The 25,641-nt window shown below is 38.6% G+C and overlaps 1 protein-coding gene across 1 annotated transcript; it reads left to right on the top strand.

The window, feature by feature from the left end:
* The first annotated feature begins 737 nt into the window (after nt 1–737).
* CD69 (CD69 molecule) lies at nt 738–7,957 on the top strand. Its single transcript, XM_040235158.1, has 5 exons — nt 738–911; nt 3,625–3,747; nt 4,889–5,088; nt 5,550–5,653; nt 6,899–7,957. The coding sequence occupies exons 1-5, from the start codon at nt 848–850 to the stop codon at nt 7,005–7,007; spliced, it is 600 nt and encodes a 199-aa protein (XP_040091092.1). The 5' UTR covers nt 738–847; the 3' UTR covers nt 7,008–7,957.
* The last annotated feature ends 17,684 nt before the right edge of the window (nt 7,958–25,641 follow it).

Below are 25,641 nucleotides of genomic sequence, written 5' to 3'. Positions count from 1 at the left end.
GAACACTGGAGTGGGTAATGACAGTAATATATAACATGAAAATTGAGGAGATAAATGAAATTGATCATTTAAGATAAACAATTTTAGAACATAGAAAGGAAGTTCCAGCCACAAGTTTTCTATTTCCTGCATTAAAGCAACTACTTACTAGATAACTTATTAGATAACGTACTAACTAGATAACTTAAGAAATTAGTTCCCAGGGAAGAAGTGAACGGCACATTTCTAAAAGCCAGTTTATAGCTCACTAAGTAAAACACTTTCAGACTGGAGAAAGATCCATGAGGATAGATGTCTTAAATTTTTTAGCCAACAATAAATCTAACCCCAAACGGTGTTGGGTTCATAGCAGATGTTCAATGAATATTAGTTGTTAAACTTGTGATTTAATGAATGAATGGGATTCCAGGGAAATATGACTCTTCAAATTATTTCCATCTCAAATATAGGAATCTCTAACTGTTAATTCTTTACTTGGATATTCTATTTCCTAAACTATTTGTTTTCTACAAATTTAAAAAGGATATCTCAGATTCTGGGAAATTCCTGCTTGCCTCTTCATACTGCACCTACAGTTGTGAGAAAGCACATTTCAGATGGCAGGGGAAACCCATAGCTCACCACAACAACACATTGTAAACTGTCTGGGCCTCTGGAGCATAAATTAAAGAGAACAGGAGTATCTGAGCGATTAGGAGGTGAGAGGAAGTGGGTGGAGACAACGTAGCTGAATATAAACGCTGAGGTATCTCAAAGACACAGAGACGGAACAAAAGCTCCAGCAGAGAATTTCACTGTAGGTTGGCTCCACCTGGGATTAACCAGGGTGATTGTGACAAGGATAAAGATGAATTCTGAAGATTTTTCTGCAACAGAGACCAGCTCCTTGCACCTGAAAAGAGAACAACAAAGTAGGTCAATTCTTTTTCTCTAAATACTGGTAATAACTATATCTATGTTTATATCTATCTATCTATGATATATACCAGGAGTTAGGGAGAAAATCAAGCTTGCCTTTTGTGGAAAAACTTGGCTATGTTCCATTTGAGCAGGATACAAGAGAAAGTGGGAAGAAGTAAATATTTCTTTATCTATGTGAACACAGAATACCTGAGACACGAAAGGAAATCACAAAGGTGAATTTTAGAAACTCCTTAAAGATCTTTCTCTTTGTTTTATTTTATACCATCTCAGTTTTTCAGATTTAATTAGAAAATCCCCTCCCTAGCCCAGTGAACAATTTTTCATAACCATCTGGATATCCCCTAGGAAGCACTGCCTCTCTTTATGAAAAATTCTAGTTTTCTTTTTAAATTTTTTAAATTTAAATTTATTTATTATGTGAGAGAATTCTATTTTGCATATAAATAATTATGTTCTTGACTGGCTGAACCTTGTACCATTGTGTGCTTTTTGGGGCTTTATCTTGTGTTTTCAAGAAAACATCCTCCAGTTGCTGGGAACACAGGTTTCCAGACTTTGAGAGAATAGCTATATAAGCATCTGAATATTTATAGTGTCCAAAGGCAATTTATTGTGAGAACCTCATAAAGAATTCTTGAAAACACAATCTTCTTCTCTAGTCCTATGGGTGCTCTTTCCCTCCATTTCACTTTTCTATTTGCTGTTGTTGCTGTTCAGGCACTAAGCTGTGTCTAACTCTTTGTGAACCCATGGACTGCAGCTTGTCAGGCTCCCCTGTCCTCCACTGTTTCTCAGAATTTGCGTATATTCGTGTCTCTTGAGTCAGTGATGCTATCTAACCATCTCATTCTTTGCTGCCCCCTTCTCTTCCTGCCTTCAGTCTTTACCAGCATCACGGTCTTTTCCAACGAGTCGGCCTTTTGCATCAGGTGGCCAAAGTATTGGAGCTTCAGCATCAGTCTTTCCAGTGAATATTCAGAGTTGATTTCCTTTAGGATTGACTGGTTCAACCTTGCACTCCATGGGGCTCTCAAGAGTCCCCCAGCACCACAATTTGCAAGCATCACTTCCTTGGCACTCACTTTTCTATTTCATCTAATTGTGGACTTCAAATTCTATATGAATCAGACATTTTTCTTCCTTTCTTTTATTTTTCATCAAAATATGATTACCTTTGCTGTATCACTTTTCTCCTTTTCTGTTTGTCTAATCTATCCACAGACCTTTTCATCTCTTGTCACCAGGATTTTCCCATTGTTTTCCAATAACTTTTTTGGTGAAACTTTCTTGACTTATTTCATTTCTCTCTCTCTTCCTCTCATGTTAATAAGGTGCCCCAAACACTAGAAGGTAGGAACTAGAGTTTACTTGTAAACACAATTATCCAGTAACAAAGAATGTGTTCTGAACAACAGAGGTGAAAATATCTAGAGGAGGAGGTTGTTTACCGAATGTGTGTCTACTAGCGTGGTTTGCTTTAGAAAAGCATTCATTGCCTCTGGTAAAACTATCGTTCACTTAGGAACACAAAATCAAGTGTGGATATTGCAAACCACACAAATTTTTTGGTGACCAGATACCCATAACTTGATGACTCAGCTGAGTTTCCTGAAAGAAAAAAGTATATTAAAAAAAAAAAAGAAGAAGAAGAAAACCATTCAATAATAGCATAGTTGAAATAAGAAGGAATTAATTGTAGGAATTCTGAACTTTTTCTGAAATCATCCCAATCTTCTATTGAATATTTGATTTATGAATATTTAGTCTATGCTGCTCTTGTAGCTTTATCAGTGTGAACAATCTTTGAGCACCACCCTTGGGGGATTCAATATGTACTAGAGGATTTGTTTTCAAATTTCTCCATTAATGGACAGGGCTTGTGACCAAAGCGGAAGTATACTCTTAGGGGAGTGTTTCGTTGCCTAGGTGATAAAACAAACTGTGAATAATAATAGCCCTAACTAATGAACTAATGATATAACTTAAAATCAGAGAATCACCTCCGAAGCTTACCCACTGGATGTCCAAGCCAACAGTGTGAGTCCACTGGATAAGCCAATGGACTCTGACATCCGTGAGCTACTTGGATGTGTTGATACCTGCTGAGGAGCCAGAGATGTTCCTGCATTGAGTTTGAGCCCCTTCATTGAGTCTCACATGGTGAGAAGTGAAACTAGACAGAGAGCTCTGAACTTGCTACCCTACATACCAAGCGATGCTTCTGGTAATAGTTGTATGCTGATGAGAAAATAAAGATATGCTTTAACAAGTTGAGAGAAACAGAACCGGATAGGAGTGAAGTAAAGTCTTCTCTTTGAAAATTTGAAAGCAGGTCTATGCTAAAAATAACAACGTTCAGAAGAGGCAAATGTTGTCTTAACATCCATTGCATAGTAAATGGCTTTGAAGGAAAGCAGCATCTCTTTGTCTAGTTAAACCTTAAAGAATAGAATTATAATATATGTTGAATTTTCATATCTACTGAGTACATATTTGGGGAAATATTTTATAATCTCATTATTGTGACTGGATTGTTTCATTTCTAGCCAAAAATAACTTATTCAAAATTTGAGGAAACGTAACTTATAAATTTTATATAAGAAAGTAGGGAGACATATAATATTTTTTTAAATGCCTCAAGAGAAAATCAAATGTCTCTTTGTTCTATAGCCTGCCTAATCATCCACTTTCTCTCTTCAGGTCATGCCACTGGGACTTACTCTGCAACATATCATGAAGGATCCATTCAAGTTCCTATCCCATGTGCTGTAGTAAACGTGGTCTTCATTACCGCTCTCATCATAGCTATCGTTGCTCTATCAGGTGAGTCTGCACTTCATGAGTTCATCAAAAATTCTGATTAATCTTAGATCATCTCATTTTTCATACATGGTCAATTTCCTAGGAAATATAAAATATGGTTCCACATTCCTTAGATAACTGATACAATACTTTTCTAGTTTTCTAGTGCTTTAGAACTATTAAAAATTGTTTATGATTTATATAATGTCATGGGATAAAATTACATGTGAGAAGATATTTAACTCTGGAACAAAAGGGGTTGATTTAGATTCTAAACAAATCGATATTTAACTGGAAAAATGTGGGCTGCCCACTCATTGTTGATTAAAAAATGATATCTAAGCCATAGATTAATTAGGAATTGGACAGTCTCTTATCTCAAAAGACACACAATAGTGGGTATGGATAATTGAGATAATTAAGAATATATCTAGATGCTTCCAAGAGCTAGTTTTGTTATGGTATTTGAAACATACAGCTATACCAAGATTCATTTGGGTTTTATACACACGTGAAATTTTACAATGCTAGGATACATCCCCAGCCATAAACTTTTTTGTATTCTGAATTGCTACCCTGCTAATATTCTCTCCTCCACCTCGCCATATAGAGTTATATATATTATATCTTCAAATTATTCCTCTGCTGCAATCAGATGCAAAACCTTAATTGGAATTTATAATATACTGGGCTGGCCATAAAATTCAGTTTTTCTGTTATCTGAAACCAACTTTTCAGCCAAGCCCAATACCTTATACCCCTTTTCAACTAGAATCAAAAGACTATTTTCAATATTTTTAAATTTCCCCTCCACTTTCTGACCAAAGTGACTCCCTCTTATTTCTTAGAACTTATACAATGATGATGAGGTACAATAAGAGATCAGATAAAGTGAAAAACTGCCTTCTTGCTCTTTACGGAATTTACCTTCCTTTTTTTTATATCTTTAAATGGAGCATAACCTATAAAAATTCTGAATCAGTGTGCTGTACACCTGAAGCTAATATATTGTATGTCAACTATACTTCCATAAAAATTTTTTTTTAGTTCATCTTCTTTCATCTCTTCCTTTGTCACCTAGTAGAGTATCCCTGAACTACTTTGTACCCTATGGGTGCATGGTTCTTTGTGTTGCTAAAACAAACCATTTTTATGTTCACAGTGGGCCAGTATAACTGTCCAAGACAATATGTGTCATCAGCGCCATCAAACACCCATGTGTTTCTATGCTCAGATGATTGGATTGGACACAAGGGGAAATGCTATCTTATTTCCAAGAAAACAAAGAACTGGACCTTGGCCCAAAACTCTTGCTCCAAACACAATGCCACTCTTGCTGTCATTGATTCTAAAGAGGACATGGTAAGATAGCATTCAAAAAGAATTCCATAAAGTATTGGTATTCTTTTTTATTTTATATAGCTAATCTGTGATTTTCTTCTGTTTCCTTCTAAGTGTAGATATTCTGTCTGTCTCTGACCCGGGAAAACTTAGTCACAGAAAACCACATGATCAGTCTGAGGTCCAAATGAGAGTCCAGTGTAGTCTTTAAGTGTGATGTGTTTAGCTTCAAAGATCAGAAATCCAAATGAGCTGAGCTCACATAGCACTATTAATTGTTCAGTTCAGTTCAGTTCAGTTGCTCAGTCGTGTCCAACTCTTTGCGACCCCATGAATCACAGCACGCCAGGCCTCCCTGTTCATCGAGTTAATCGATCAGCTGAGCTACACTGCTTACTAGTTGCAGATTTGAGAAACAGAATTTATTACATACTTATCAGGAGGAATGGTTTAACATATACTTCCTTTGTTCTTCCTTCAAGAACTTTTTAAAACAATATGTGGGTAGAGCTGAACACTGGATCGGGCTGAGAAATGAAGCTGGCCAGACGTGGAAATGGTCAAATGGCCAAGAATTTAACAACGGGTGAGTTTCAAGATATCTCTTTATGCTCCCAAGGCTGCCAGCTCCCAAAGCTGGCAGCTTTCCTGTTTTTTTGTTTTTTTTTTCAAAGTGTTGTTCTTTATGAGGATTGTGCTCTTAGAAGCAGAATTTTAATATTCTCTTTTGTATGTTATACTCTGTGGGAAGGGTCTCCAACCTCCAGGATCAAATGCCCAATGATTCAAAGTGGAGCTGAAAATAAAAATATAAAATAAGATGTACCATAAATATAATGTGCTCAAATCATCCCCAAACCACCCCCCTGCCCCAGTCCATGGAGAAATTATCTTCCATGAAACTTGTCCCTGGTACCAAAATAGTTGAGGACAGCTAAACTATGGAATTCTTAAAGAAGGGCTTTAATAGTAATATTATCCTTTTTTATCTGCTTGGAGTTCATACAATAAGTACTTCTAGTAATTTGATCTCAGTAAATTCTAGTGAAATAAGATTCAAATATTCCAGGTCTAATTATGATGATGTGAAAAAAAGTTCCAATTTAATATTTGTATTTTATTGACAAGCTAGTTTTGGGAACTAACTTTTAACTTTCCCAGTTCTCATATTCACAGGGATAAAAAACAATATTTCCAATACCTATTGGTAATTAGAAGCTTCTGTGGATCTGAGAGAAAAATTGCCCCAAAATTAAAGATGCTGACTTTATTTCCATTACCTGTACATATTCAAGTTTGAAGGACACTGTATAAGTTTAGTGTTAATCTTTGTCACTCAGATGTGAATGAACTGCTAGGTCTCTAGTTTCATGAAAAAGAGAGATTCAGAGAACTAGTTTAAATCTCTAGAAAAAGAATCTTTAGTATGCCCCACATCCACAAATGGGCACCAGGGACTGTTACCCCCCAAAACTGTATGAACTAATATGCATGATTGTTGAATGTGTGCACTTTCTGGGAAGTTTCTCAAAGGGTTTGTGCACTCAAAAATGAACAAGAGTCACTCCTGTAGTGATACACCAGCCAAATGAATGGAGCCCTTTACTCTTATGTTTGTATCTTCTCTCCACATACTATTCTTTTCCATCATTGTCTACTGTCTCTACAGATTGTTCTGTGATCATTTGACTGGCGTACTTGCCTCATGTATTCCAGCTTAAAAAAAAAAAAAAAAAGCAGAAGCTATCACCACCACCACAAAGTTGATTTTCATATAACTGAACGGAAATGATGGGCTGAAACTAATTCCGGTTTCTTTATTGTTTGACAGGTTCAACCTTACGGGGTCTGAGAACTGTGCAGTTCTGAACAGTGCAGAGGTCAGCAGCAGAGAATGTGACAAGAATTTACACTGGATATGTAGCAAACCCTCCAAATAAAGAGGAATCATATTTGCTTGTAGACATTTTAACATGGAACTCTAGGAAATGTGACAAGTGTGGGCAAATGCCGCTCTCTGGTCAGTAGTTTCCCATTAAGACTTTGTGGAAAAAAAAAACAACAACAAAAAAACATTTTACTATTTGGGAAACTTTCTTCCACACAAGACTGGAAAAAAGGGAGAAAAATTCCAGGCATGTATGCATTATGGAGTACTCCTGCCATGATCTGAAAGTGTCACAGGTTGACTGATAAATCTTGTCCAAGGATGAGATAAATGACTGCAAAGCTTTTGAGTGCACTTTATATATTTTTGATTCAGAGATAATAAAATAACTAGGTTTAGAGTTTTTATTTATTGTTGAATGACTACAAACAATGTATGCCTTTCATGCATTTGTACTGTATGAAGGAATTAGATGGTGGTATTAAACTGAATGTAAACAAAGAAAATTTTAACTAGTAGTGCAGAGATTTAGTCTAAATGCATTTTACTAACTCCAAGGACATTAGCAAATGGGCAAATGTTTATGAAATGAAGCTTTGTAATATTTCTCTTTTTAAAGAAGTTTGTCAGGTTTTTTTTTTTTTTTTTTTTGTCATTTCTCCCACAAAGAATGGGATGGTTAGGTATTTATGTTATTTTTTTCACTTCTTCACAGTAAGCTTGTCTTTTTCAAAGGTATATAAAGTATTGCCTTATATACAGTCTCTCACAAAGATAAGGACACAAAGAATATGAGGAATAATTGTAAAACAGATAAAAGTGTTGGAAAATGTGCAATAAGTGGTGTGGCAAATCTCTATCAGGAAGGTCTGTATTGTTCAAATCTGGAATAATAATAGTTCTATTGCTTATTAATTTGTGGCTTTCCTGACACAATTATATCATGTGCAATACTTCATGTGAAATATTTCTTAAGTGCAATAAAGTGTGTTTATTTGTTTGTCTTTTGTATCCAGTGCAATTATAAGCTGCTTTTATATATGTTAAAATAAAAGTAAAATAAACAAAATGGTTTATAAGAAGTGGCGATTCTTACAAAATATATTAAAACTTACATCTCATACTAGAAAGGAAGAAACAGAATAATATAACATTTTTTGGAAAACATACCTATTATAAAACCTTAACTTTATAATGACTTGTACCTGGAAAGTTGTTTTCATGTGTGTTTTCAGAAGGTCTATACAGAAAAAGTTCAGTAAATAGTCTAATTGACTTGAGAGGAATTTATGTCAGTTAAAAATTTTTTACTCTATAACTTCAATTTTTTCTTTTTTTAAACTTTTTTTATTTTGTATTGGAGTAAAGAGAGTTCCAGAAAGACATTTATTTCTGCTTTATTGACTATGCCAAAGCCTTTGACTGTGTGGATCACAAGAAACTGTGGAAAATTTTGAGAGAGATGGGAATACCAGACCACCTAACCTGCCTCTTGAGAAATCTGTATGCAGGTCAGGAAGCAACAGTTAGAACTGGACATGTAACAACGGACTGGTTCCAAATAGGAAAAGGAGTACGTCAAGGCTGTATATTGTCACTCTGCTTATTTAACTTATATGCAGGGTACATCATGAGAAACGCTGGACTGGAAGAAACACAAGCTGGAATCAAGATTGCTGGGAAAAATATCAATAATCTCAAATATGCAGATGGCACCACCCTTATGGCAGAAACTGAAGAACTAAAAAGCCTCTTGATGAAAGTGAAAGAGGAGAGTGAAAAAGTTGGCTTAAAGCTCAACATTCAGAAAACGAAGATCATGGCATCTGGTCCCATCACTTCATGGGAAATAGATGGGGAAACAGTGGAAAGTGAGAGACTTTATTTTGGGGGGCTCCAAAATCACTGCAGATGGTGACTGCAGCCATGAAATTAAAAGACACTTACTCCTTGGAAGAAAAGTTATGACCAACCTAGATAGCATATTCAAAAGCAGAGACATTACTTTGCCATCAAAGGTCCGTCTAGTCAAGGCTATGGTTTTTCCAGTAGTCATGTATGGATGTGAGAGCTGGACTGTGAAGAAGGCTGAGTGCTGAAGAATTGATGCTTTTGAACTGTGGTGTTGGAGAAGACTCTTGCGAGTCCCTTGGACTGCAAGGAGATCCAACCAGTCCGTTCTAAAGGAGATCAGCCCTGGGTGTTTTTGGAAGGACTGATGCTAAAGCTGAAACTCCAGTACTTTGGCCACCTCATGTGAAGAGTTGACTCATTGGAAAAGACTCTGATGCTGGGAGAGATTGGGGGCAGGAGGAGAAGGGGACGACAGAGGATGAGATGGCTGGATGGCATCACGGACTCGATGGACGTGAGTCTGAGTGAACTCCGGGAGTTGGTGATGGACAGGGAGGCCTGGCATGCTGCACCTCCCTGGGGTTGCAAAGAGTCGGACACGACTGAGCGACTGAACTGAACTGATAGATGATTAATAATGTGATATTTTCAGATGAATAACAAAGGGACTCAGCCATACCTATATATGCATCCCTCCTTCCCCAAAATCTCCTCCCATTAAGAATGCCACATAACATTGAGCACAGTTCCCTGTGTTACACAATAGGCCCTTGCTGGTTATCCATTTTAAATATAGTAGCCTGTACATGTTGATGCAAATGTTGTCCAAGTGAGAGAGTCATTTCCTAGACAAATTGATAAGAAGTCTAGGGGTCCTCAAGGAGAGAAGGGTCTGGAATTCTCAAGGAGGAAGAAAGGACAAACAGTTTTTCCCCTCTACATTCCTTAGGATTATGTATCCTGCCTGAGGACAGTCTCTGGATTAAACCTTTTGGCTAATTCTGTTATCTTAAAATGCAAGTTATGAGAGTAGGTCTGGTGAGATCTTTACAACCTCCAGACACTCTTTGGATTCATTGGAGAGTATATAACTCCATTGCTAACACTAGCAAGGGGGTACTCTTTCTACCCCCTTCTGATGTCTATGTCAGAAGCTTCCTCTATCTCCTTTATACTTTAATAAAACTTTATTACACAAAAGCTCTGAGCAATCAAGCCTCATTTCTGTCCCTGGATTGAATTCTTCTCCTCCAGGGGCCAAGGATCCTGGCATCTTTGAGTGGTTCAACAACAACCTTTCATGAGTTTCATCTCTACCTCTCTAGTTGACCAGCTGTTTATTTAGAATTTGGTAGAAATTTTATTATTAGCTAGAAATTAAGTTAGCTAATACAAGAAAATGGACTTAGAGCAGTACTTAGCTCAAACTGAACCCTAGTTCAGTTCAGTCTCTCAGTCATATCCGACACTTTGGACCCCATGGACTGCAGCACGCCAGGCTGTCCTGTCCATCACCAACTCCTGGAGCTTGCTCAAACTCATGTCCATCGAGTCGGTGATGCCATCCAACCATTTCATACTCTGTCATCCCCTTTTCCTCCTACCTTCAATCTTTCCCAGCATCAGGGTCTTTTCAAACGAGTCAGTTCTTCACATCAGGTGGCCAAAGTATTGGAGTTTCAGCTTCAGCATCGGTCCTTCCAATGAATATTCAGGGCTGATTTCTTTAGGATCGACTGACTGATCTCCTTGCAGTCCAAGGGACTCTCAAGAGTCTTCTCCAATATCACAGATCAAAAGCATTAATTTTTTAGCACTCAGCTTTCTTTATAGTCCAACTCTCACATCCATGCATGACTACTGGAAAAACCATAGCTTTGACTGGATGGATATTTGTTGGCAAAGTAATGTCTCTGCTTTTTAATATGCTGTCTAGGATGGTCATAGCTTTTCTTCAAGGAGCAAGCGTCTTTTAATTTCATGGCTGCAGTCATCATCTGCAGTGATTTTGGAGCCCCCCCAAAATAAAGTCTGTCACTGTTTCCATTGCTTCCCCATCTATTTGCCATGAATTGATGGGACTGGGTGCCATGATCTTACTTTTCTGAATCTTGAGTTTTAAACCAACTTTTTCACTCTCTTTCACTTTCATCAAGAGGCTGTTTAGTTCTTCACTTTCTACCATAAGGGTGGTGTCATCTGCATATCTGAGGTTATTGATATTTCTCCCAGCAATCTTGATTCCAGCTTGTGCTTCATTCGGCCTGGCATTTCTCATGATGTACTCTGCATATAAGTTAAAAAAGCAGAGTGACAATATACATCCTTGATGTACTCCTTTTCCTAATTAGAACCAGTCTGTTGTTCCATGTCTAGTTCTAACTGTTGCTTCTTGACCTGCGTACATATTTCTCAGGAGGTAAGGTGGTTTGGTATTCCCATCTCTTGAAGAATTTTCCACAGTCTGTTGTGATTCACGCAATCAAAGGCTTTGGTGTAGTCAATAAAGCAGAAGTAGATTTTTTTTTTTTTTTTTTGAAACTCTCTTGCTTTCTCAATGATCCACCAGATGTTGGCAATTTGATCTCTGGTTCCTCTGCCTTTTCTAAATCCAACTTGAACATCTGTAAGTTCATGGCTCACATATTGTTGAAGCCTGGCTTGGAGAAATTTGAGCATTACTTTGCTAGTGGGTAAGATAAGTGCAATTGTGCAGTAGTTTGAGCATTCTTTGACATTGCCTTCCTAAGGGATTGGAATGAAGGCTGACCTTTTCTAGTCGTATGGCCACTGCTGAGTTTTCCAAATTTGCTGGCATATGGAGTGAAGCACTTTCACAGCATCATCTTTTAGGATTTGAAACAGTTCAGCTGGAATTCCATCACCTCCACTAGCGTTGTTCATAACAATCCTTCCTAAGACCCACTTGACTTCGCATTCCAGGATGTTTGGCTCTAGGTGGGTGATCAAATCATCATGGTTATCTGGGTCATGAAGGTCTTTTTTGTATCAGTTAAGTTCAGTCGCTCAGTCGTGTCCAACTCTTTGTGACCCCATGAATCACAAAACGCCAGGCCTCCCTGTCCATCATCAACTCCCGGAGTTCACTCAGACTCACGTCCATCGAGTCCATGATGCCATCCAGCCATCTCATCCTCTGTCGTCCCCTTCTCCTCCTGCCCCCAATCCCTCCCAGCATCAGAATCTTTTCCAGTGAGTCAACTCTTCATATGAGGTGGCCAAAGTATTGGAGTTTCAGCTTTAGCATCATTCCTTGCAAAGAAATCCCAGGGCTGATCTTCTTCAGAATGGACTGGTTGGATCTCCTTGCAGTCCAAGGGATTCTCGAGAGTCGTCTCCAACACCACAGTTCAAAAGCATCAATTCTTCGGTGCTCAGCCTTCTTCACAGTCCAACTCTCACATCCATACATGACTACTGGAAAAACCATAGCGTTAACTAGACGGACCTTAGTCGGCAAGGTAATGTCTCTGCTTTTGAACATGCTGTCTAGGCTGGTCATAACTTTTCTTCCAAGGAGTAAGTTTCTTTTAATTTCATGGCTGCAATCGCTATCTGCAGTGATTTTGGAGCCCCCCAAAATAAAGTCTGACACTGTTTCCACTGTTTCCCATGAAGTGATGGGACCAGATGCCATGATCTTCGTTTTCTGAATGTTGAGCTTTAAGCCAACTTTTTCACTCTCCTCTTTCACTTTCATCAAGAGGCTTTTTAGTTCTTCTTCACTTTCTGCCATAAAGGTGGTGTCATCTGCATATCTGAGGTTATTGATATTTCTCCCAGCAATCTTGATTCCAGCTTGTGTTTCTACCAGACCAGCGTTTCTCATGATGTACTCTGCATATAAGTTAAATAAGCAGAGTGACAATATACAGCCTTGACGCACTCCTTTTCCTATTTGGAACCAATCTGTTGTTCCATGTCCAGTTCTAACTGTTGCTTCCTGATCTGCATACAGATTTCTCAAGAGGCAGGTTAGGTGGTCTGGTATTCCCATCTCTCTCAGAATTTTCCACAGTTGATTGTGATCCACACAGTCAAAGGCTTTGGCATAGTCAATAAAGCAGAAATAGATGTTTTTCTGGAACTCTCTTGCTTTTTTGATGATCCAGCAGATGTTGGCAATTTGATCTCTGGTTCCTCTGACTTTTCTAAAACCAGCTTGAACATCAGGAAGTTCACTGTTCACATATTGCTGAAGCCTAGCTTGGAGAATTTTGAGCATCACTTTAGTAGCATGTGAGAAGAGTGCAATTATTTGGTAGTTTGAGCATTCTTTGGCATTGCCTTTCTTTGGGATTGGAATGAAAATGGCCCTTTTCAGTCCTGTGGCCCCTGCTGAGTTGTCCAAATTTGCTGGCATATTGAGTGCAGCACTTTCACAGCATCATCTTTCAGGATTTCAGACAGCTCAACTGGAATTCCATCCCCTCCACTAGCTTTGTTCGTAGTGATGTTTTCTAAGACCCACTTGACTTCACATTCCAGGATGTCTGGCTCTAGATGAGTGATCACACCATTGTGATTATCCGGGTTGTGAAGATCCTTTTTGTACAGTTCTTCTGTGTATTCTTGCCATCTGTTCTTAATATCTTCTGCTTCTGTTAGGTCCATACCTTTTCTGTCCTTTATTGAACCCATATTTGCATGAAATGTTCCCTTGGTATGTCTAATTTTCTTGAAGAGATCTCTAGTCTTTCCCATTCTGTTCTTTTCCTCTATTTCTTTGCATTGATCGCTGAGGAAGGTTTTCTTATCTCTTCTTGCTATTCTTTGGAACTCTGCATTCAGATGCTTATATCTTTCCTTTTCTCCTTGGCTTTTCACTTCTCTTCTTTTCACAGCTATTTGTAAGGCCTCCCCAGACAGCCATTTTGCTCTTTTGCATTTCTTTTCCATGGGGATGGTCTTGATCCCTGTCTCCTGTACAATGTCACAAACCTCATTCCATAGTTCAGCAGGCACTCTATCTATCAGATCTAGGCCCTTAAATCTATTTCTCACTTCCACTGTATAACCATAAGGGATTTGATTTAGGTCATACCTGAATGGTCTAGCAGTTTTCCCTACTTTCTTCAATTTAAGTCTGAATTTGGCAATAAGGAGTTCATGATCTGAGCCAGAGTCAGCTCCTGGTCTTGTTTTTGTTGATTGTATAGAGCTTCTCCATCTTTGGCTTCAAAGAATATAATCAATCTGATTTCAATGTTGACCATCTGCTGATGTCCATGTGTGGAGTCTTCTCTTGTGTTGTTGGAAGAGGGTGTTTGCTATGACCAGTGCATTTTCTTGGTAAAACTCTATTAGTCTTTGTCCTGCTTCATTCTGCATTCCAAGGCCAAATTTGCCTGTTACTCCAGGTGTTTCTTGACTTCCTACTTTTGCATCCCAGTCCCCTATATTGAAAAGGATATCTTTTTCAGGTGTTAGTTCTACAAGGTCTTGTAGGTCTTCATAGAACCATTCAACTTCAGCTTCTTCAGCATTACTAGTTGGGGAATAGACTTGGATTGCGGTAATATTGAATCATTTGCCTTGGAAACGAACAGAGATCACTCTGTCGTTTTTGAGATTGCATCCAAGTACTGCATTTTGGACTCTTGCTGACCATGATGGCTACTCCATTTCTTCTGAGGGATTCCTGGCCACAGTAGTAGATATAATGGTCATCTGAGTTAAATTCACCCATTCCAGTCCATTTTAGTTTGCTGATTCCTAGAATGTCAATGTTCACCCTTGCCATCTTGTTTGAACACTTCCAATTTGCCTTGATTCAGGGACCTGACATTCCAGGTTCTTATGCAATATTGCTCTTTACAGCAGCGGACTTTGTTTCTATCACCAGTCACATCCACAGCTGGGTATTGTTTTTGCTTTGGCTCCATCCCTTCTTTCTTTCTGGAGTTATTTCTCCACTGATCTCCTGTAGCATATTGGACACCTACTGACCTGGGGAGTTCCTCATTCTGTATCCTATTATTTTTCCTTTTTATACTGTTCATGGGGTTCTCAAGGCAAGAATACTGAAGTGGCTTGCCATTCCATTCTCCAGTGGACCACATTCTGTCAGACCTCTCCACCATGACCCGCCCATCTTAGGTTGCTCCACGGGCATGGCTTGGTTTCATTGATTTAGACAAGGCTGTGGTCCTAGAGTGATTAGATTGACTAGTTTTCTGTGAGTATGGTTTCAATGTGTCTGCCCTCTGTTCCCTCTTGCAACACCTACCATCTTACTTGGGTTTCTCTTACCTTGGGCATGGGGTATCTCTTCACAGCTGCTCCAGAAAATTGCAGCCACTGCTCCTTACTTTGGACAAAGGGTATATCCTCACCGCCACCCTTCCTGCCCTTCAGCGTGGGATAGCTCCTTTAGGCCCTCCTGTGCCAGCGCAGCCACTGCTCCTTGGATGTGGATTGACCCAAATCAAATCCCTTACGATTATAAGTGGAAGTGACAAATAGATTCAAGGGATTAGATCTGATATTCTTGCCATATCTTCTTGATATCTTTTGCTTCTGTTAGGTCCATACCATTTCTGTCCTTTATTGTGCCCACCTTTGCATGAAATGTTCCCTTGGCATCTGTAGTTTTCTTGAAGAGATCTCTAGGCTTACCAATTCTATTGTTTTCCTCTATTTATTTGTATTGATCATTGAGGAAGGCTTTCTTATCTCTCCTTGCTACTTTTTGGAACTCTGCATCCAAATGGGTATATCTTTCCTTTTCTTCTTTGCCTTTCACTTCTCTTCTTTTCTCAGCTATTTGTAAGGCCTCCTCAGACAACCTTCTTATTGGGGATGGTCTTGATCATTGCTTCCTGTACAAGTCACAAACCTCCATTCATAGTTTCTTCTTGCACTCTGTCTATCAGATCTAATCCCTTGAATCTATTTGTCACTTCCACTTATAACCGTAAGGGATTTGATTTAGGTCATACCTGAAAGGTCTTGTGGTTTTCCCCACTTACTTCAATTTAAATCTGAATTTGGCAATAATTATATGGTCCACAGGGTTGCAAAGAGTCAGATACAACTGAAGTAACTTAGCACACATCCCTACATTAGGCAAGATAATCCCCCCTAAAAAAAAAAACCAATGATTTTGTAAAATATTAATATGTCATATTCAGTTCAGTTAAGTCACTCAGTCATGTCCGACTCTTTGCGACCCCATGAATCGCAGCACGCCAGGCCTCCCTGTCCATCACCAACTCCCAGAGTTCACTCAGACTACGTCCATCGAGTCAATGATGCCATCCAGTCATCTCATCCTCGGTCGTCCCCTTCTTATCCTGCCCCCAATCCCTCCCAGCATCAGAGTCTTTTCCAGTGAGTCAACTCTTCACATGAGGTGGCCAAAGTACTGGAGTTTCAGCCTCAGCATCAGTCCTTCCAAAGAACACCCAGGGTTGATCTCCTTCAGAATGGACTGGTTGGATCTCCTTGCAGTCCAAGGGACTCTCGAGTCTTCTCCAACACCACAGTTCAAAAGCATCAATTCTTCAGTGCTCAGCCTTCTTCACAGTCCAACTCTCACATCCATACATGACTACTGGAAAAACCATAGCCTTGACTAGACGGACCTTAGTCGGCAAAGTAATGTCTCTGCTTTTGAAAATGCTATCTAGGTTGGTCATAACTTTTTTTCCAAGGAGTAAGTGTCTTTTAATTTCATGGCTGCAATCACTATCTGCAGTGATTTTGGAGCCAAAAAAAGTAAAGTCTGACACTATTTCCACTGTTGCTCCATCTATTTCCCATGGAGTGATGGGACCGGAGGCCATGATCTTCGTTTTCTGAATGCTGAGATTTAAGCCAACTTTTTCACTCTCCTCTTTCACTTTCATCAAGAGGCTTTTTGGTTCTTCTTCACTTTCTGCCATAAGGGTGGTGCCATCTGCATATCTGAGGTTATTCATATTTCTCCCAGCAATCTTGATTCCAGCTTGTTTTTCTTCCAGTCCAGCCTTTCTCATGATGTACTCTGCATATAAGTTAAATAAGCAGGGTGACAATATACAGCCTTGATGTACTCCTTTTCCTATTTGGAACCAGTCTGTTGTTCCATGTCCAGTTCTAACTGTTGCTTCCTGATCTGCATACAGATTTCTCAAGAGGTAGGTTAGGTGGTCTGGTATTCCCATCTCTTTCAGAATTTTCCAGTTTATTGTGATCCACACAATCAAAGGCTTTGGCATAGTCAATAAAGCAGAAATAGATGTTTTTCTGGAACTCTCTTGCTTTTTCGATGATCCAGCAGATGTTGGCAATTTGATCTCTGGTTCCTCTGCCTTTTCTAAAACCAGCTTGAACATCAGGGAGTTCACAGTTCACGTATTGCTGAAGCCTGACTTGGAGAATTTTGAGCATTACTTTACTCGAGTGTGAGATGTGTGCAATTGTGAGGAAGTTTGAGCATTCTTTTTCACTTCCTTTCTTTGGGATTGGAATGAAAACTGACCTTTTCCATTCCTGCGGCCACTGCTGAGTTGTCCAAATTTGCTGGCATATTGAGTGCAGCACTTTCATGACATCATCCTTCAGGATTTGAATAGCTCTACTGGAATTCCATCACCTCCGCTAGCTTTGTTCTTAGTGATGCTTTCTAAGGCCCACTTGACTTCACATTCCAAGATGTCTGGTTCTAGATGAGTGATCACACCATCGTGATTTTCCGGGTCATGAAGATCCTTTTTGTACAGTTCTTCTGTGTATTTTGCCATCTGTTCTTAATATCTTCTGCTTCTGTTAGGTCCATTCCATGTCTGTCCTTTATTGAGCCCATTTTTGCATGAAATGTTCCCTTGGTATCTCTAATTTTCTTGAAGAGATCTCTAGTCTTTCCCATTCCATTGTTTTCCTCTATTTCTTTTCATTGATCACTGAAGAAGACTTTCTTATCTCTTCTTGCTATTCTTTGGAACTCTGCATTCAGATGCTTATATCTTTCCTTTTCTTCTTGGCTTTTCGCTTCTCTTCTTTTCACAGCTATTTGTAAGGCCTCCCCAGACAGCCATTTTGCTTTTTTGCATTTCTTTTCCATGGGGATGGTCTTGATCCCTGTCTCCTGTACAATGTCACGAACCTCATTCCATAATTCATCAGGCACTGTATCAGATCTAGGCCCTTAAATCTATTTCTCACTTCCTCTGTATAATCATAAGGGATTTGATTTAGGTCATACCTGAATGGTCTATCAGTTTTCCGTACTTCCTTCAATTTGAGTCTGAATTTGGTAATAAGGAGTTCATGATCTGAGCCAGAGTCAGCTCCTGGTCTTGTTTTTATTGACTCTATAGAGCTTCTCCATCTTTGGCTGCAGAGAATATAATCAGTCTGATTTCAGTGTTGACCATCTGGTGATGTCCATGTGTGGAGTCTTCTCTTGTGTTGTTGGATGAGGGTGTTTGCTATGACCAGTGCATTTTCTTGGCAAAACTCTATTAGCCTTTGCCCTGCTTCATATTACAAGCAAGAAATTCTGATGGAGTTAATGTTATAAACTGTCAGGTAGCTCACCCTGAATTATCTAGGTAGCCCCAAACTAATTACAAACATACTTTGTTTTATTGTGCTTTGCCTACTGCATTTTTCACATCTTGAAGTCTTTTGGCAACTCTGCATCAAACAAACTTATCAGTGCCATGTTTTCAACAGAATTTTCTCATTTCATGTCTCTGGGTCACTTTTTAGTAACTCTAACAATATTTCTTTATATTTATTATGATGATCTGGGGTCAGTGATCCTGGGTGTTTCTATTTGCAAAAAGATTATGACTCACTGATGTTCCAGATGATGGTTAGAATTTATCAGCAGTATTTATTTAAGATTTTTCTTTTGATGTGGACCGTTTTTAAAGTCTTTGTTGAATTTGTCTCTGTTTTACTTACTTATTTATTTATTGCCTCAAGGCATGTGTGATCTTGGCTCCCCAACCAGGGATGGAACTCACACCCTCTGCCCTGGAAGGCAAAGTCCTAACCACTGGAGTGGCAGGGAAGTCCCAGAAGTAAAATATTTTTAAATTAAGGTATGTTCATTGATTTTTTTTTCTTTAGACACAATACTATTGCTCACTTAATAGACTACAGTATGATGTAAATATAACTTTTATATGCATCAGGAAACCAAAAATTCTGCCTGACTTGTTTCCTTGTGACATATGCTTTATTGTGGTGGTCTGGAAACAAACCTGTACTATCTCTGAACTCTGCCTGTGTATGAGACTTTAAAAGCAGAGAAAGGTCTCTGGCTAGAGTTAGAAAGACTGGCTTGAAGGAGAGGTCAGAGAGATTAGAAGCATTTTTGCTGGCTTGAAGATGGAGCAGGCAGCAGGATAAAGAAGGCCTTTGGCCTTAAGAAGATGAGAGAGATGGGCAGTCAGCAAGTAAGTGAAAATTAAATCACTTCAGCCAAAGAAACTGGCATTCCCAACTGCTTGCACAAGCTTCAAAGTGTTTCTTTCCGAGGTTCTCCACAGGGAAGGGAAACACTGCTGACACCTTGATTTTGGCCTAATAAACTCTAAGCAGAGAGAACTGAGTCACACTGAGCCTGAACTTCTGAGTTATAGAAATGGCAAGATAATAAATACGTGTAGTTTTAAAATGCGGGGTTTGTAGGAATTTGTTATGGCACCAAGAGAAAACTAATAATTTTCATTTTCAGCTAGTTTCTGTTGAATAAAAATACAATTGATTTTTTATATTCATTTTGTATATCCAGGGACCTCTCAACTCACTTATTAATTCTAATAATTTATCAGTAGGGTTACTTGGATTTTCTATAAGTGGGATTGCATCTATGGCTGATGTGTGCTGTGTTTTTTCCTTTCAAATCTTTCTAACTTTAAAAAACTTATTGTATTTGCTAAAGCCATCAATAATCATGTTAAGTAAATGTGATGACAGTGAATATTTTGTCTTGTTCTCAATCTCAAAGAGAAAGTTTTCAACAATTACCTTTAACATGATGTTTAATATAGTTTTCTTTGCTTGTTTGGTTGTTTGTCCTTTTTGGAGGGGTTGTGGTAGTGATACATATTATCAAACTAAGAAAAAATTCTATTTCTTCTGAGATATTAATTTTATCATTATAGTTTTTAGTTCTAAAATTTCATTTTCATCATTTTTTGTAATTTCCAAGTTTCAGCCTAAATTCTAATGTATTTTATTTCCTTGAACTCATTTTAAGTATGCTATTATTTCAACTATTTGTATTTCTTTTAAAAATACAAAATATGTATATTTAAGAGATAATTATATGCAAGTCTAATTATCTTTAAATTATATTTGGATTTTCCTATGTCAAAGTCGGCTTGAATTTGTATTAATACTTTCAAGATTATTCGTACTTGTGGCTCAGCTGGCAAGGAATCCACTGGCAATGTGGGAAACCTGGGTTCAATCCCTGAGTTGAGAAGATCCCCGGAGAAAGGAAAGGCTACCCACTCCAGTATTTTGGCCTGAAGAATGCCATGGACTACTGTCCATGGGGTCACAAAGAGTTGGACATGACTGAGTGACCTTCACTTACTTACTTTACTTAGAGCCCTTGGAGGTCTTTAACCGTTATTATTTCTAAATGTTATTTTTCATGTTACCTTATTTACTCAAATACCCATCTTGTACCACTGTTGTGGAGTACTAGATTTTGTCTGTGAAAGACTGTAATAAATGTCCTAGAACTAAAATAATATTATATCCTTTGACCAAGCCAGACTTAGTATTCCTCTTACAGTAACTAAATCTTAGGTTTCTTCCTGACTGCAGACTCCTGACCTCCCTCTTCTTAGAGCATTTATTCAAAAAATTTTGTAATTGAAATTTCTTTCTCTGTTGCTTTGAGATATAAATTTTCTTCCAGCCTCTTGCAAGTTTGACAGCCAAGAAATACTTTTCTCAAGCATCTGTGAGCCATCCCTTTGAAGTATGATCACCAAGGAGAGAGCGCGGCTGCCTCCCAGTCTCAATAGAAGGGTAGGAATCTAACCTAAGAGCAAAATGTATGTGCTGTGCTCAGTTGTATTCAACCTTTTGTGACCCCATAGACTGTAGCCCACAAGCTCCTCTGTCTATGGGATCTCCCAGGCAAGAAAACTGAAGCGGGTTGCCATTTCCTTCTCCAGGGGGTCTTCTCCACCCAGGGATCAAACCCAGGTCTTTCCCATTGCTGGCAGATTTTTTTTTTTTTTTTAAACCACGGAACCACCATAGAACAATGTGGCTAAAATACTGTTGAGTAAATAAGCACAAATTAGCCAACACAAATGGCCTAAGTACATTGACTACCTTCTAACATTCTCCAGCACTTTCTGACTCCAACAGTCGGAAATCCTCTTGCCTTTTGTTTCAGTAGAATTCATTTCAATTTCTTCACTTACTAAAATAGGCTTCAATAAACTCTTCCTCTCCTATACAACTCATTCGGTATAATTTTTCTTTGGCATCTGGCAGAAGTTAAATTTGCTTCTAGCAAATCATCAGAGTCATGAACAATCTAGGATCCCTTCTTTTAACTTTAGATACTGAAGGGACTTGAAGTTGAGCTTGGTCTCCTTCAAAGACGAGCCTGCTTTCAGATCAGTCTTCCTCCTAGAGTGGTGTTTTTCAACCTGGGAGGATTTTGTTTCTCAAAGGATATTTAGCCATGTCTAGAGATATTTTTTATTCTTCAACATGGTACGGAGTAAAAGCAGGAAGAAGTTTGCTCCTGGCATCCAGAAGGTAGAAGTAAAGGAAGCTTCTGAACAGCCCCCAACAACAAAGAATCATATGACTTAAATTGACAGTAGTTTCCAGACTGCAAACTCATGTCCTTCGGTGTAGATTTTGGTGAACCAACCCAGCCAGATATACTGATTTTTCAGTCCCTCAATACCACTCGAAGACCAGAATTATTCTCACTTCTAAGACACTAAAGCCTTGTTCAGGAACTCAGTTTCTTTTGTCCGTCTTTGAAAATCTTCTATAGATAAAGGAACTCTTCTTTCCTGGTTTCAGCTTCTTCTAGGTTTGCATTATGCCAGTTTTCATTACTTTGCCATCTCATTGATGCCTTTAATATAGTTGAAAATATTTTACCTACTTTATAAGTTGCCCTCGGTAGGGACAGGCTTAGTATGGCCTATTGAATGATTACCCATGCCTTTAATGACTAGCCAAATAAGACTACTTGAAGTCTCATGCTGCCTCTAAGAAATTTCTTCTGAATAACTCTCAAACTTATTGGAGAGTGCTTAGAAACGTGTTGGTTATTTTCTATCTCTGACACTGAACTGTTGTTCCAGGCTTTCCTTAGTCATATTTTGCTGAATTATACCTGATTCCATGTGGCGCAAGTTTCAATTCACACTACTTGACTAAGTTTGAGGACATCTGTTCCTTATATTATACAAAGCACCAAAAATATAAAAGTGACAAAAGTTTGCACTGAATGATGATATTGTTCCAATAAACATAATTTTTAAATGGCAATAATTATAACAGCTTTATTTGGTGCGTCTCTCTGGTATTCTTGCCTGGAGAATTCCACGGACAGAGGAGCCTGGCGAGCTACAGTTATGGAGTCGTAAAGAGTCAGACATGACTGAGCGACTAACTATTATATATATCAGTGACTAAATAAATATGATCAATTTACTTAATTCTCACAACTCTGACTTAAGTGTTACTGCTGTTGCATTTTATGTAGAAGGAAACCAAGTCACAGGGGAATTAAGCACTTTGCCCAAAGTCTTTACATTTCAGATCTAGGACCCATAGCCAGACTGGGGGAAATTTGGCTTATTTAGGCATATAAAAATATGGAATATTTATTATTATTTTATTTTATTTATTTTGAAAAATTTATTATTTTTTTTTTTACTTTACAATATTGTATTGGTTTTGCCACACATCAACATGAATCCATCACGGGTGTACAAGTGTTCCCAATCCAGAACCCCCCATCCCCCCAACCCCCCTCCCCCCCCCACACACACACCATCCCTCCTGGTCATCCCAGGGCACCAGCCCCAAAGAATATTTAAAACTGAGTGAAATCCCATGGACTGAGGAGCCTGGCAGGCTATATAGCTCATGGGGTCGCAAAATAGCTTACTACCGGCTAAACAAATCAGATTGCTGTTATTGTTTATGGTAACCACAATTTCACAGCGCCCTCTGCTGGTAGTAGGTTTTTTCCGCCGCAGTTTCCACTTTCTAAAACTCAGTTCTTCAGGTGTGAAAGTGTAAGTGAAGTCACTCAGTCGTGTACGACTCTTTGTGACCCCATGGACTGTAGCCTACCAGGCTATTCCATCCATGGGATTTTCCAAGCAGGAATACTGGAGTGGGTTGCCATTTCCTTCTCCAAGAGATCTTCCTGACCCAGGGGTGAACCCCGGTCTCTTGCATTGTAGGCAGACGCTTTACCGTCTGAGCCACCAGGGAAGGAGCTCTTCAGGTGAGATCCTTTTAAAACCATCTACTCTTTTCCTAGGCTTCTCTAGTGGCTCAAACGGTAAAGAATCTGCCTGCAATGCACCTAGGTTTGATCCCTGGGTCGGGAAGGTCCCCTGGAGAAGGGAATGGCAACCTACTCCAGTATTCTTGCCTGGAGACTCCCATGGACAGAGGAGCCTGGTGGGCAACAGTCCATGGGTTTACAGAGTCAGAGATGATTGAGTGACTAACACAACAACAACTCTTTCCATAATTCCTATAGGTGTCTGTCAAAAACATCAGCGACAACTGCTTCATTTTCTAAAGCAGCAATACTATCCGTGGAGACAAAAAGCTGACCAAAATTTAAAAGGAAAAATTTTGCTCATTGGTAAATTTTTGATACTTATTTGTGCTGTTTGTTGCGTGTGGATTTTGAAAAGTGGACTTTGAACCTATTCCTAGTAATCTGGAAGGTCATGCACATTTAGAGTATGCATGTCCAAGAATGATTTCAAAAAGCCCAAAACTCTCACTTCTGACTGACCTTGAGATGCTGCACCAATAGGAATTGAAGGCCAAGGGAAGTTTTTAGTTGTCTGTGTGAGTGATGAAGCTGTCTCCATAGCCGCCCAGATTCTCTTAACAAAGACTGAGATTTACACCTTAAAAAAAACGAAAAATCAATAAAAAGACAGACAGGAAAATGCAAATTTTTAAGGGGGCAAAAGACTTGAAAGAGAGTTGCACAAAAAAATAGACATCAAAATGACACATCAGCTTTCTCAAACCCTCAAAATTGTCATCAGAGAAATGACATGAAAACTAAAAGGAGTGACTACACATCTACTACAGTATCAAAATTTTAATTAAAAAACGAACAAGAATAAAAAGAGAATACCAAGTGTTAGTGAGAATTTGTTTTAGTTGGAAAAAAGAAGAAAAACTTCTAAAGGGAGTGTAAATTGAGGAGGACACCCTCGGTTTGACAATATCTACTATAACTGAACATGCAGGTAGCTCAGGATCCAGAAATTTGACTTATTTGCTAACAAAAATAAATGTGGTATGCATATGAGGCTAAGTGAAGTCGCTCAGTCGTGTCCAACTCCTTCCAACCCCATGGACTGTAGCCCACCAGGCTCCTCCGTCCATGGGATTCTCCAGGCAAGAATACTGGCGTGGGTTGCCATTTCCTTCTCCACTTGAAGAATGGTGCAAAAAAATTCACAGCAGTTTTATTCATCACAGCCCTGAACTGGAAACAACACAGATGTCCAGCAGCTGTAAAACAGATCAGTTGTGGTGCAACGGTACTATGATGCTCTGTATCTGTGACAGCACAAATAAGGACTGAAAATCTGATGAGCAGAGTAGCTCGAAATAAAAGACTACAAACTGTGCAATTCTATTTTTTTAATATAAATTTACTTATTTTAATTGGAGACTAATTACTTTACAAAAAGATTACAAACTGTGCGATTCTATTTTTATGAAGCTCTTTGAAACCATGGAGTGACAAGGATTGCTCCAAGTCCTGAAGGTACTTCTTTAAGGTATCTTTCTGTCCGGCTGGTCCATTTGTTCATCAGCCTTATTTGTTACTAAAACTAAATTCGTTTTTTTTTCTTTGATATTCACATCTCATTTCAAGTTTCTCTCTGATGAACTGCTAGGCTGCAGTAGAACCTCGTGCTTGCTCTGCTGGATAATTTTTTTTATTCATATATTAAATGTTAGTAAATGGTTTGTCTAACCCACTAAAAACTCAGCTCCCTGGGGAGAGGATACTCTTTTGAATCTCAGCTTCTGGTTCCAAGAGAAGCCATTGAGTTTAGCCAGTGAGTTTATATGCGTTGATGTCAAATAATCTTTCAGATTTCTGATCAGCTCCTAGCCTTCTGTGTGATTTTAGGTAAGTTACTTTGCTTCCTCATCAATAAATAGGGATAATAAGTCACCTAGCTTTTTTATATTTGTTGCAATATGCGAGGTTTAAATCAGCTAATATCTGAAACACATGATGATCTTAATAAATGTTAATTTTTAGCTAATGCAATCTCCAGTATATATTTACAGACAAGGCAAATTGACTTTACTGTCTTTATGAGAACATCTTTATATTAAATTTGTGAAAATTTTATATAAATATTATAAGCTTTATATATATTTCATGAAAATTGATCTACTAATGGAAATACACCCAATGTTTCCCTGAACAGAAAATATTTGGAGAGCTCTCTCTTTTGATGTATACCTCACAACATATAAATAAATCCAGGCAGGCACAGGAACATAAATTGGAATGATTCTGTATATTTTAACAACAATGTGTCATCTGACAGAAAGTGCCACTAAAATACAGGGGAATTGTGACTACCCAT

This window comes from Oryx dammah, unplaced genomic scaffold (assembly GCF_014754425.2).
Source record: "Oryx dammah isolate SB20612 unplaced genomic scaffold, SCBI_Odam_1.1 HiC_scaffold_29, whole genome shotgun sequence".
Lineage (NCBI taxonomy): Eukaryota > Metazoa > Chordata > Mammalia > Artiodactyla > Bovidae > Oryx > Oryx dammah.
This window is presented reverse-complemented; position numbering and strand designations above follow the sequence as displayed.

Bases quoted from the DNA above. Each gene is read 5' to 3' on its own strand.
- CD69 (XM_040235158.1), top strand. From the start codon at position 848: ATGAATTCTGAAGATTTTTCTGCAACAGAGACCAGCTCCTTGCACCTG. The intron at 5,089-5,549 runs GTAAGATAGCAT...TCTTCCTTCAAG, and splicing joins TTGATTCTAAAGAGGACATG to AACTTTTTAAAACAATATGT. The intron at 5,654-6,898 runs GTGAGTTTCAAG...ATTGTTTGACAG, and splicing joins GGCCAAGAATTTAACAACGG to GTTCAACCTTACGGGGTCTG.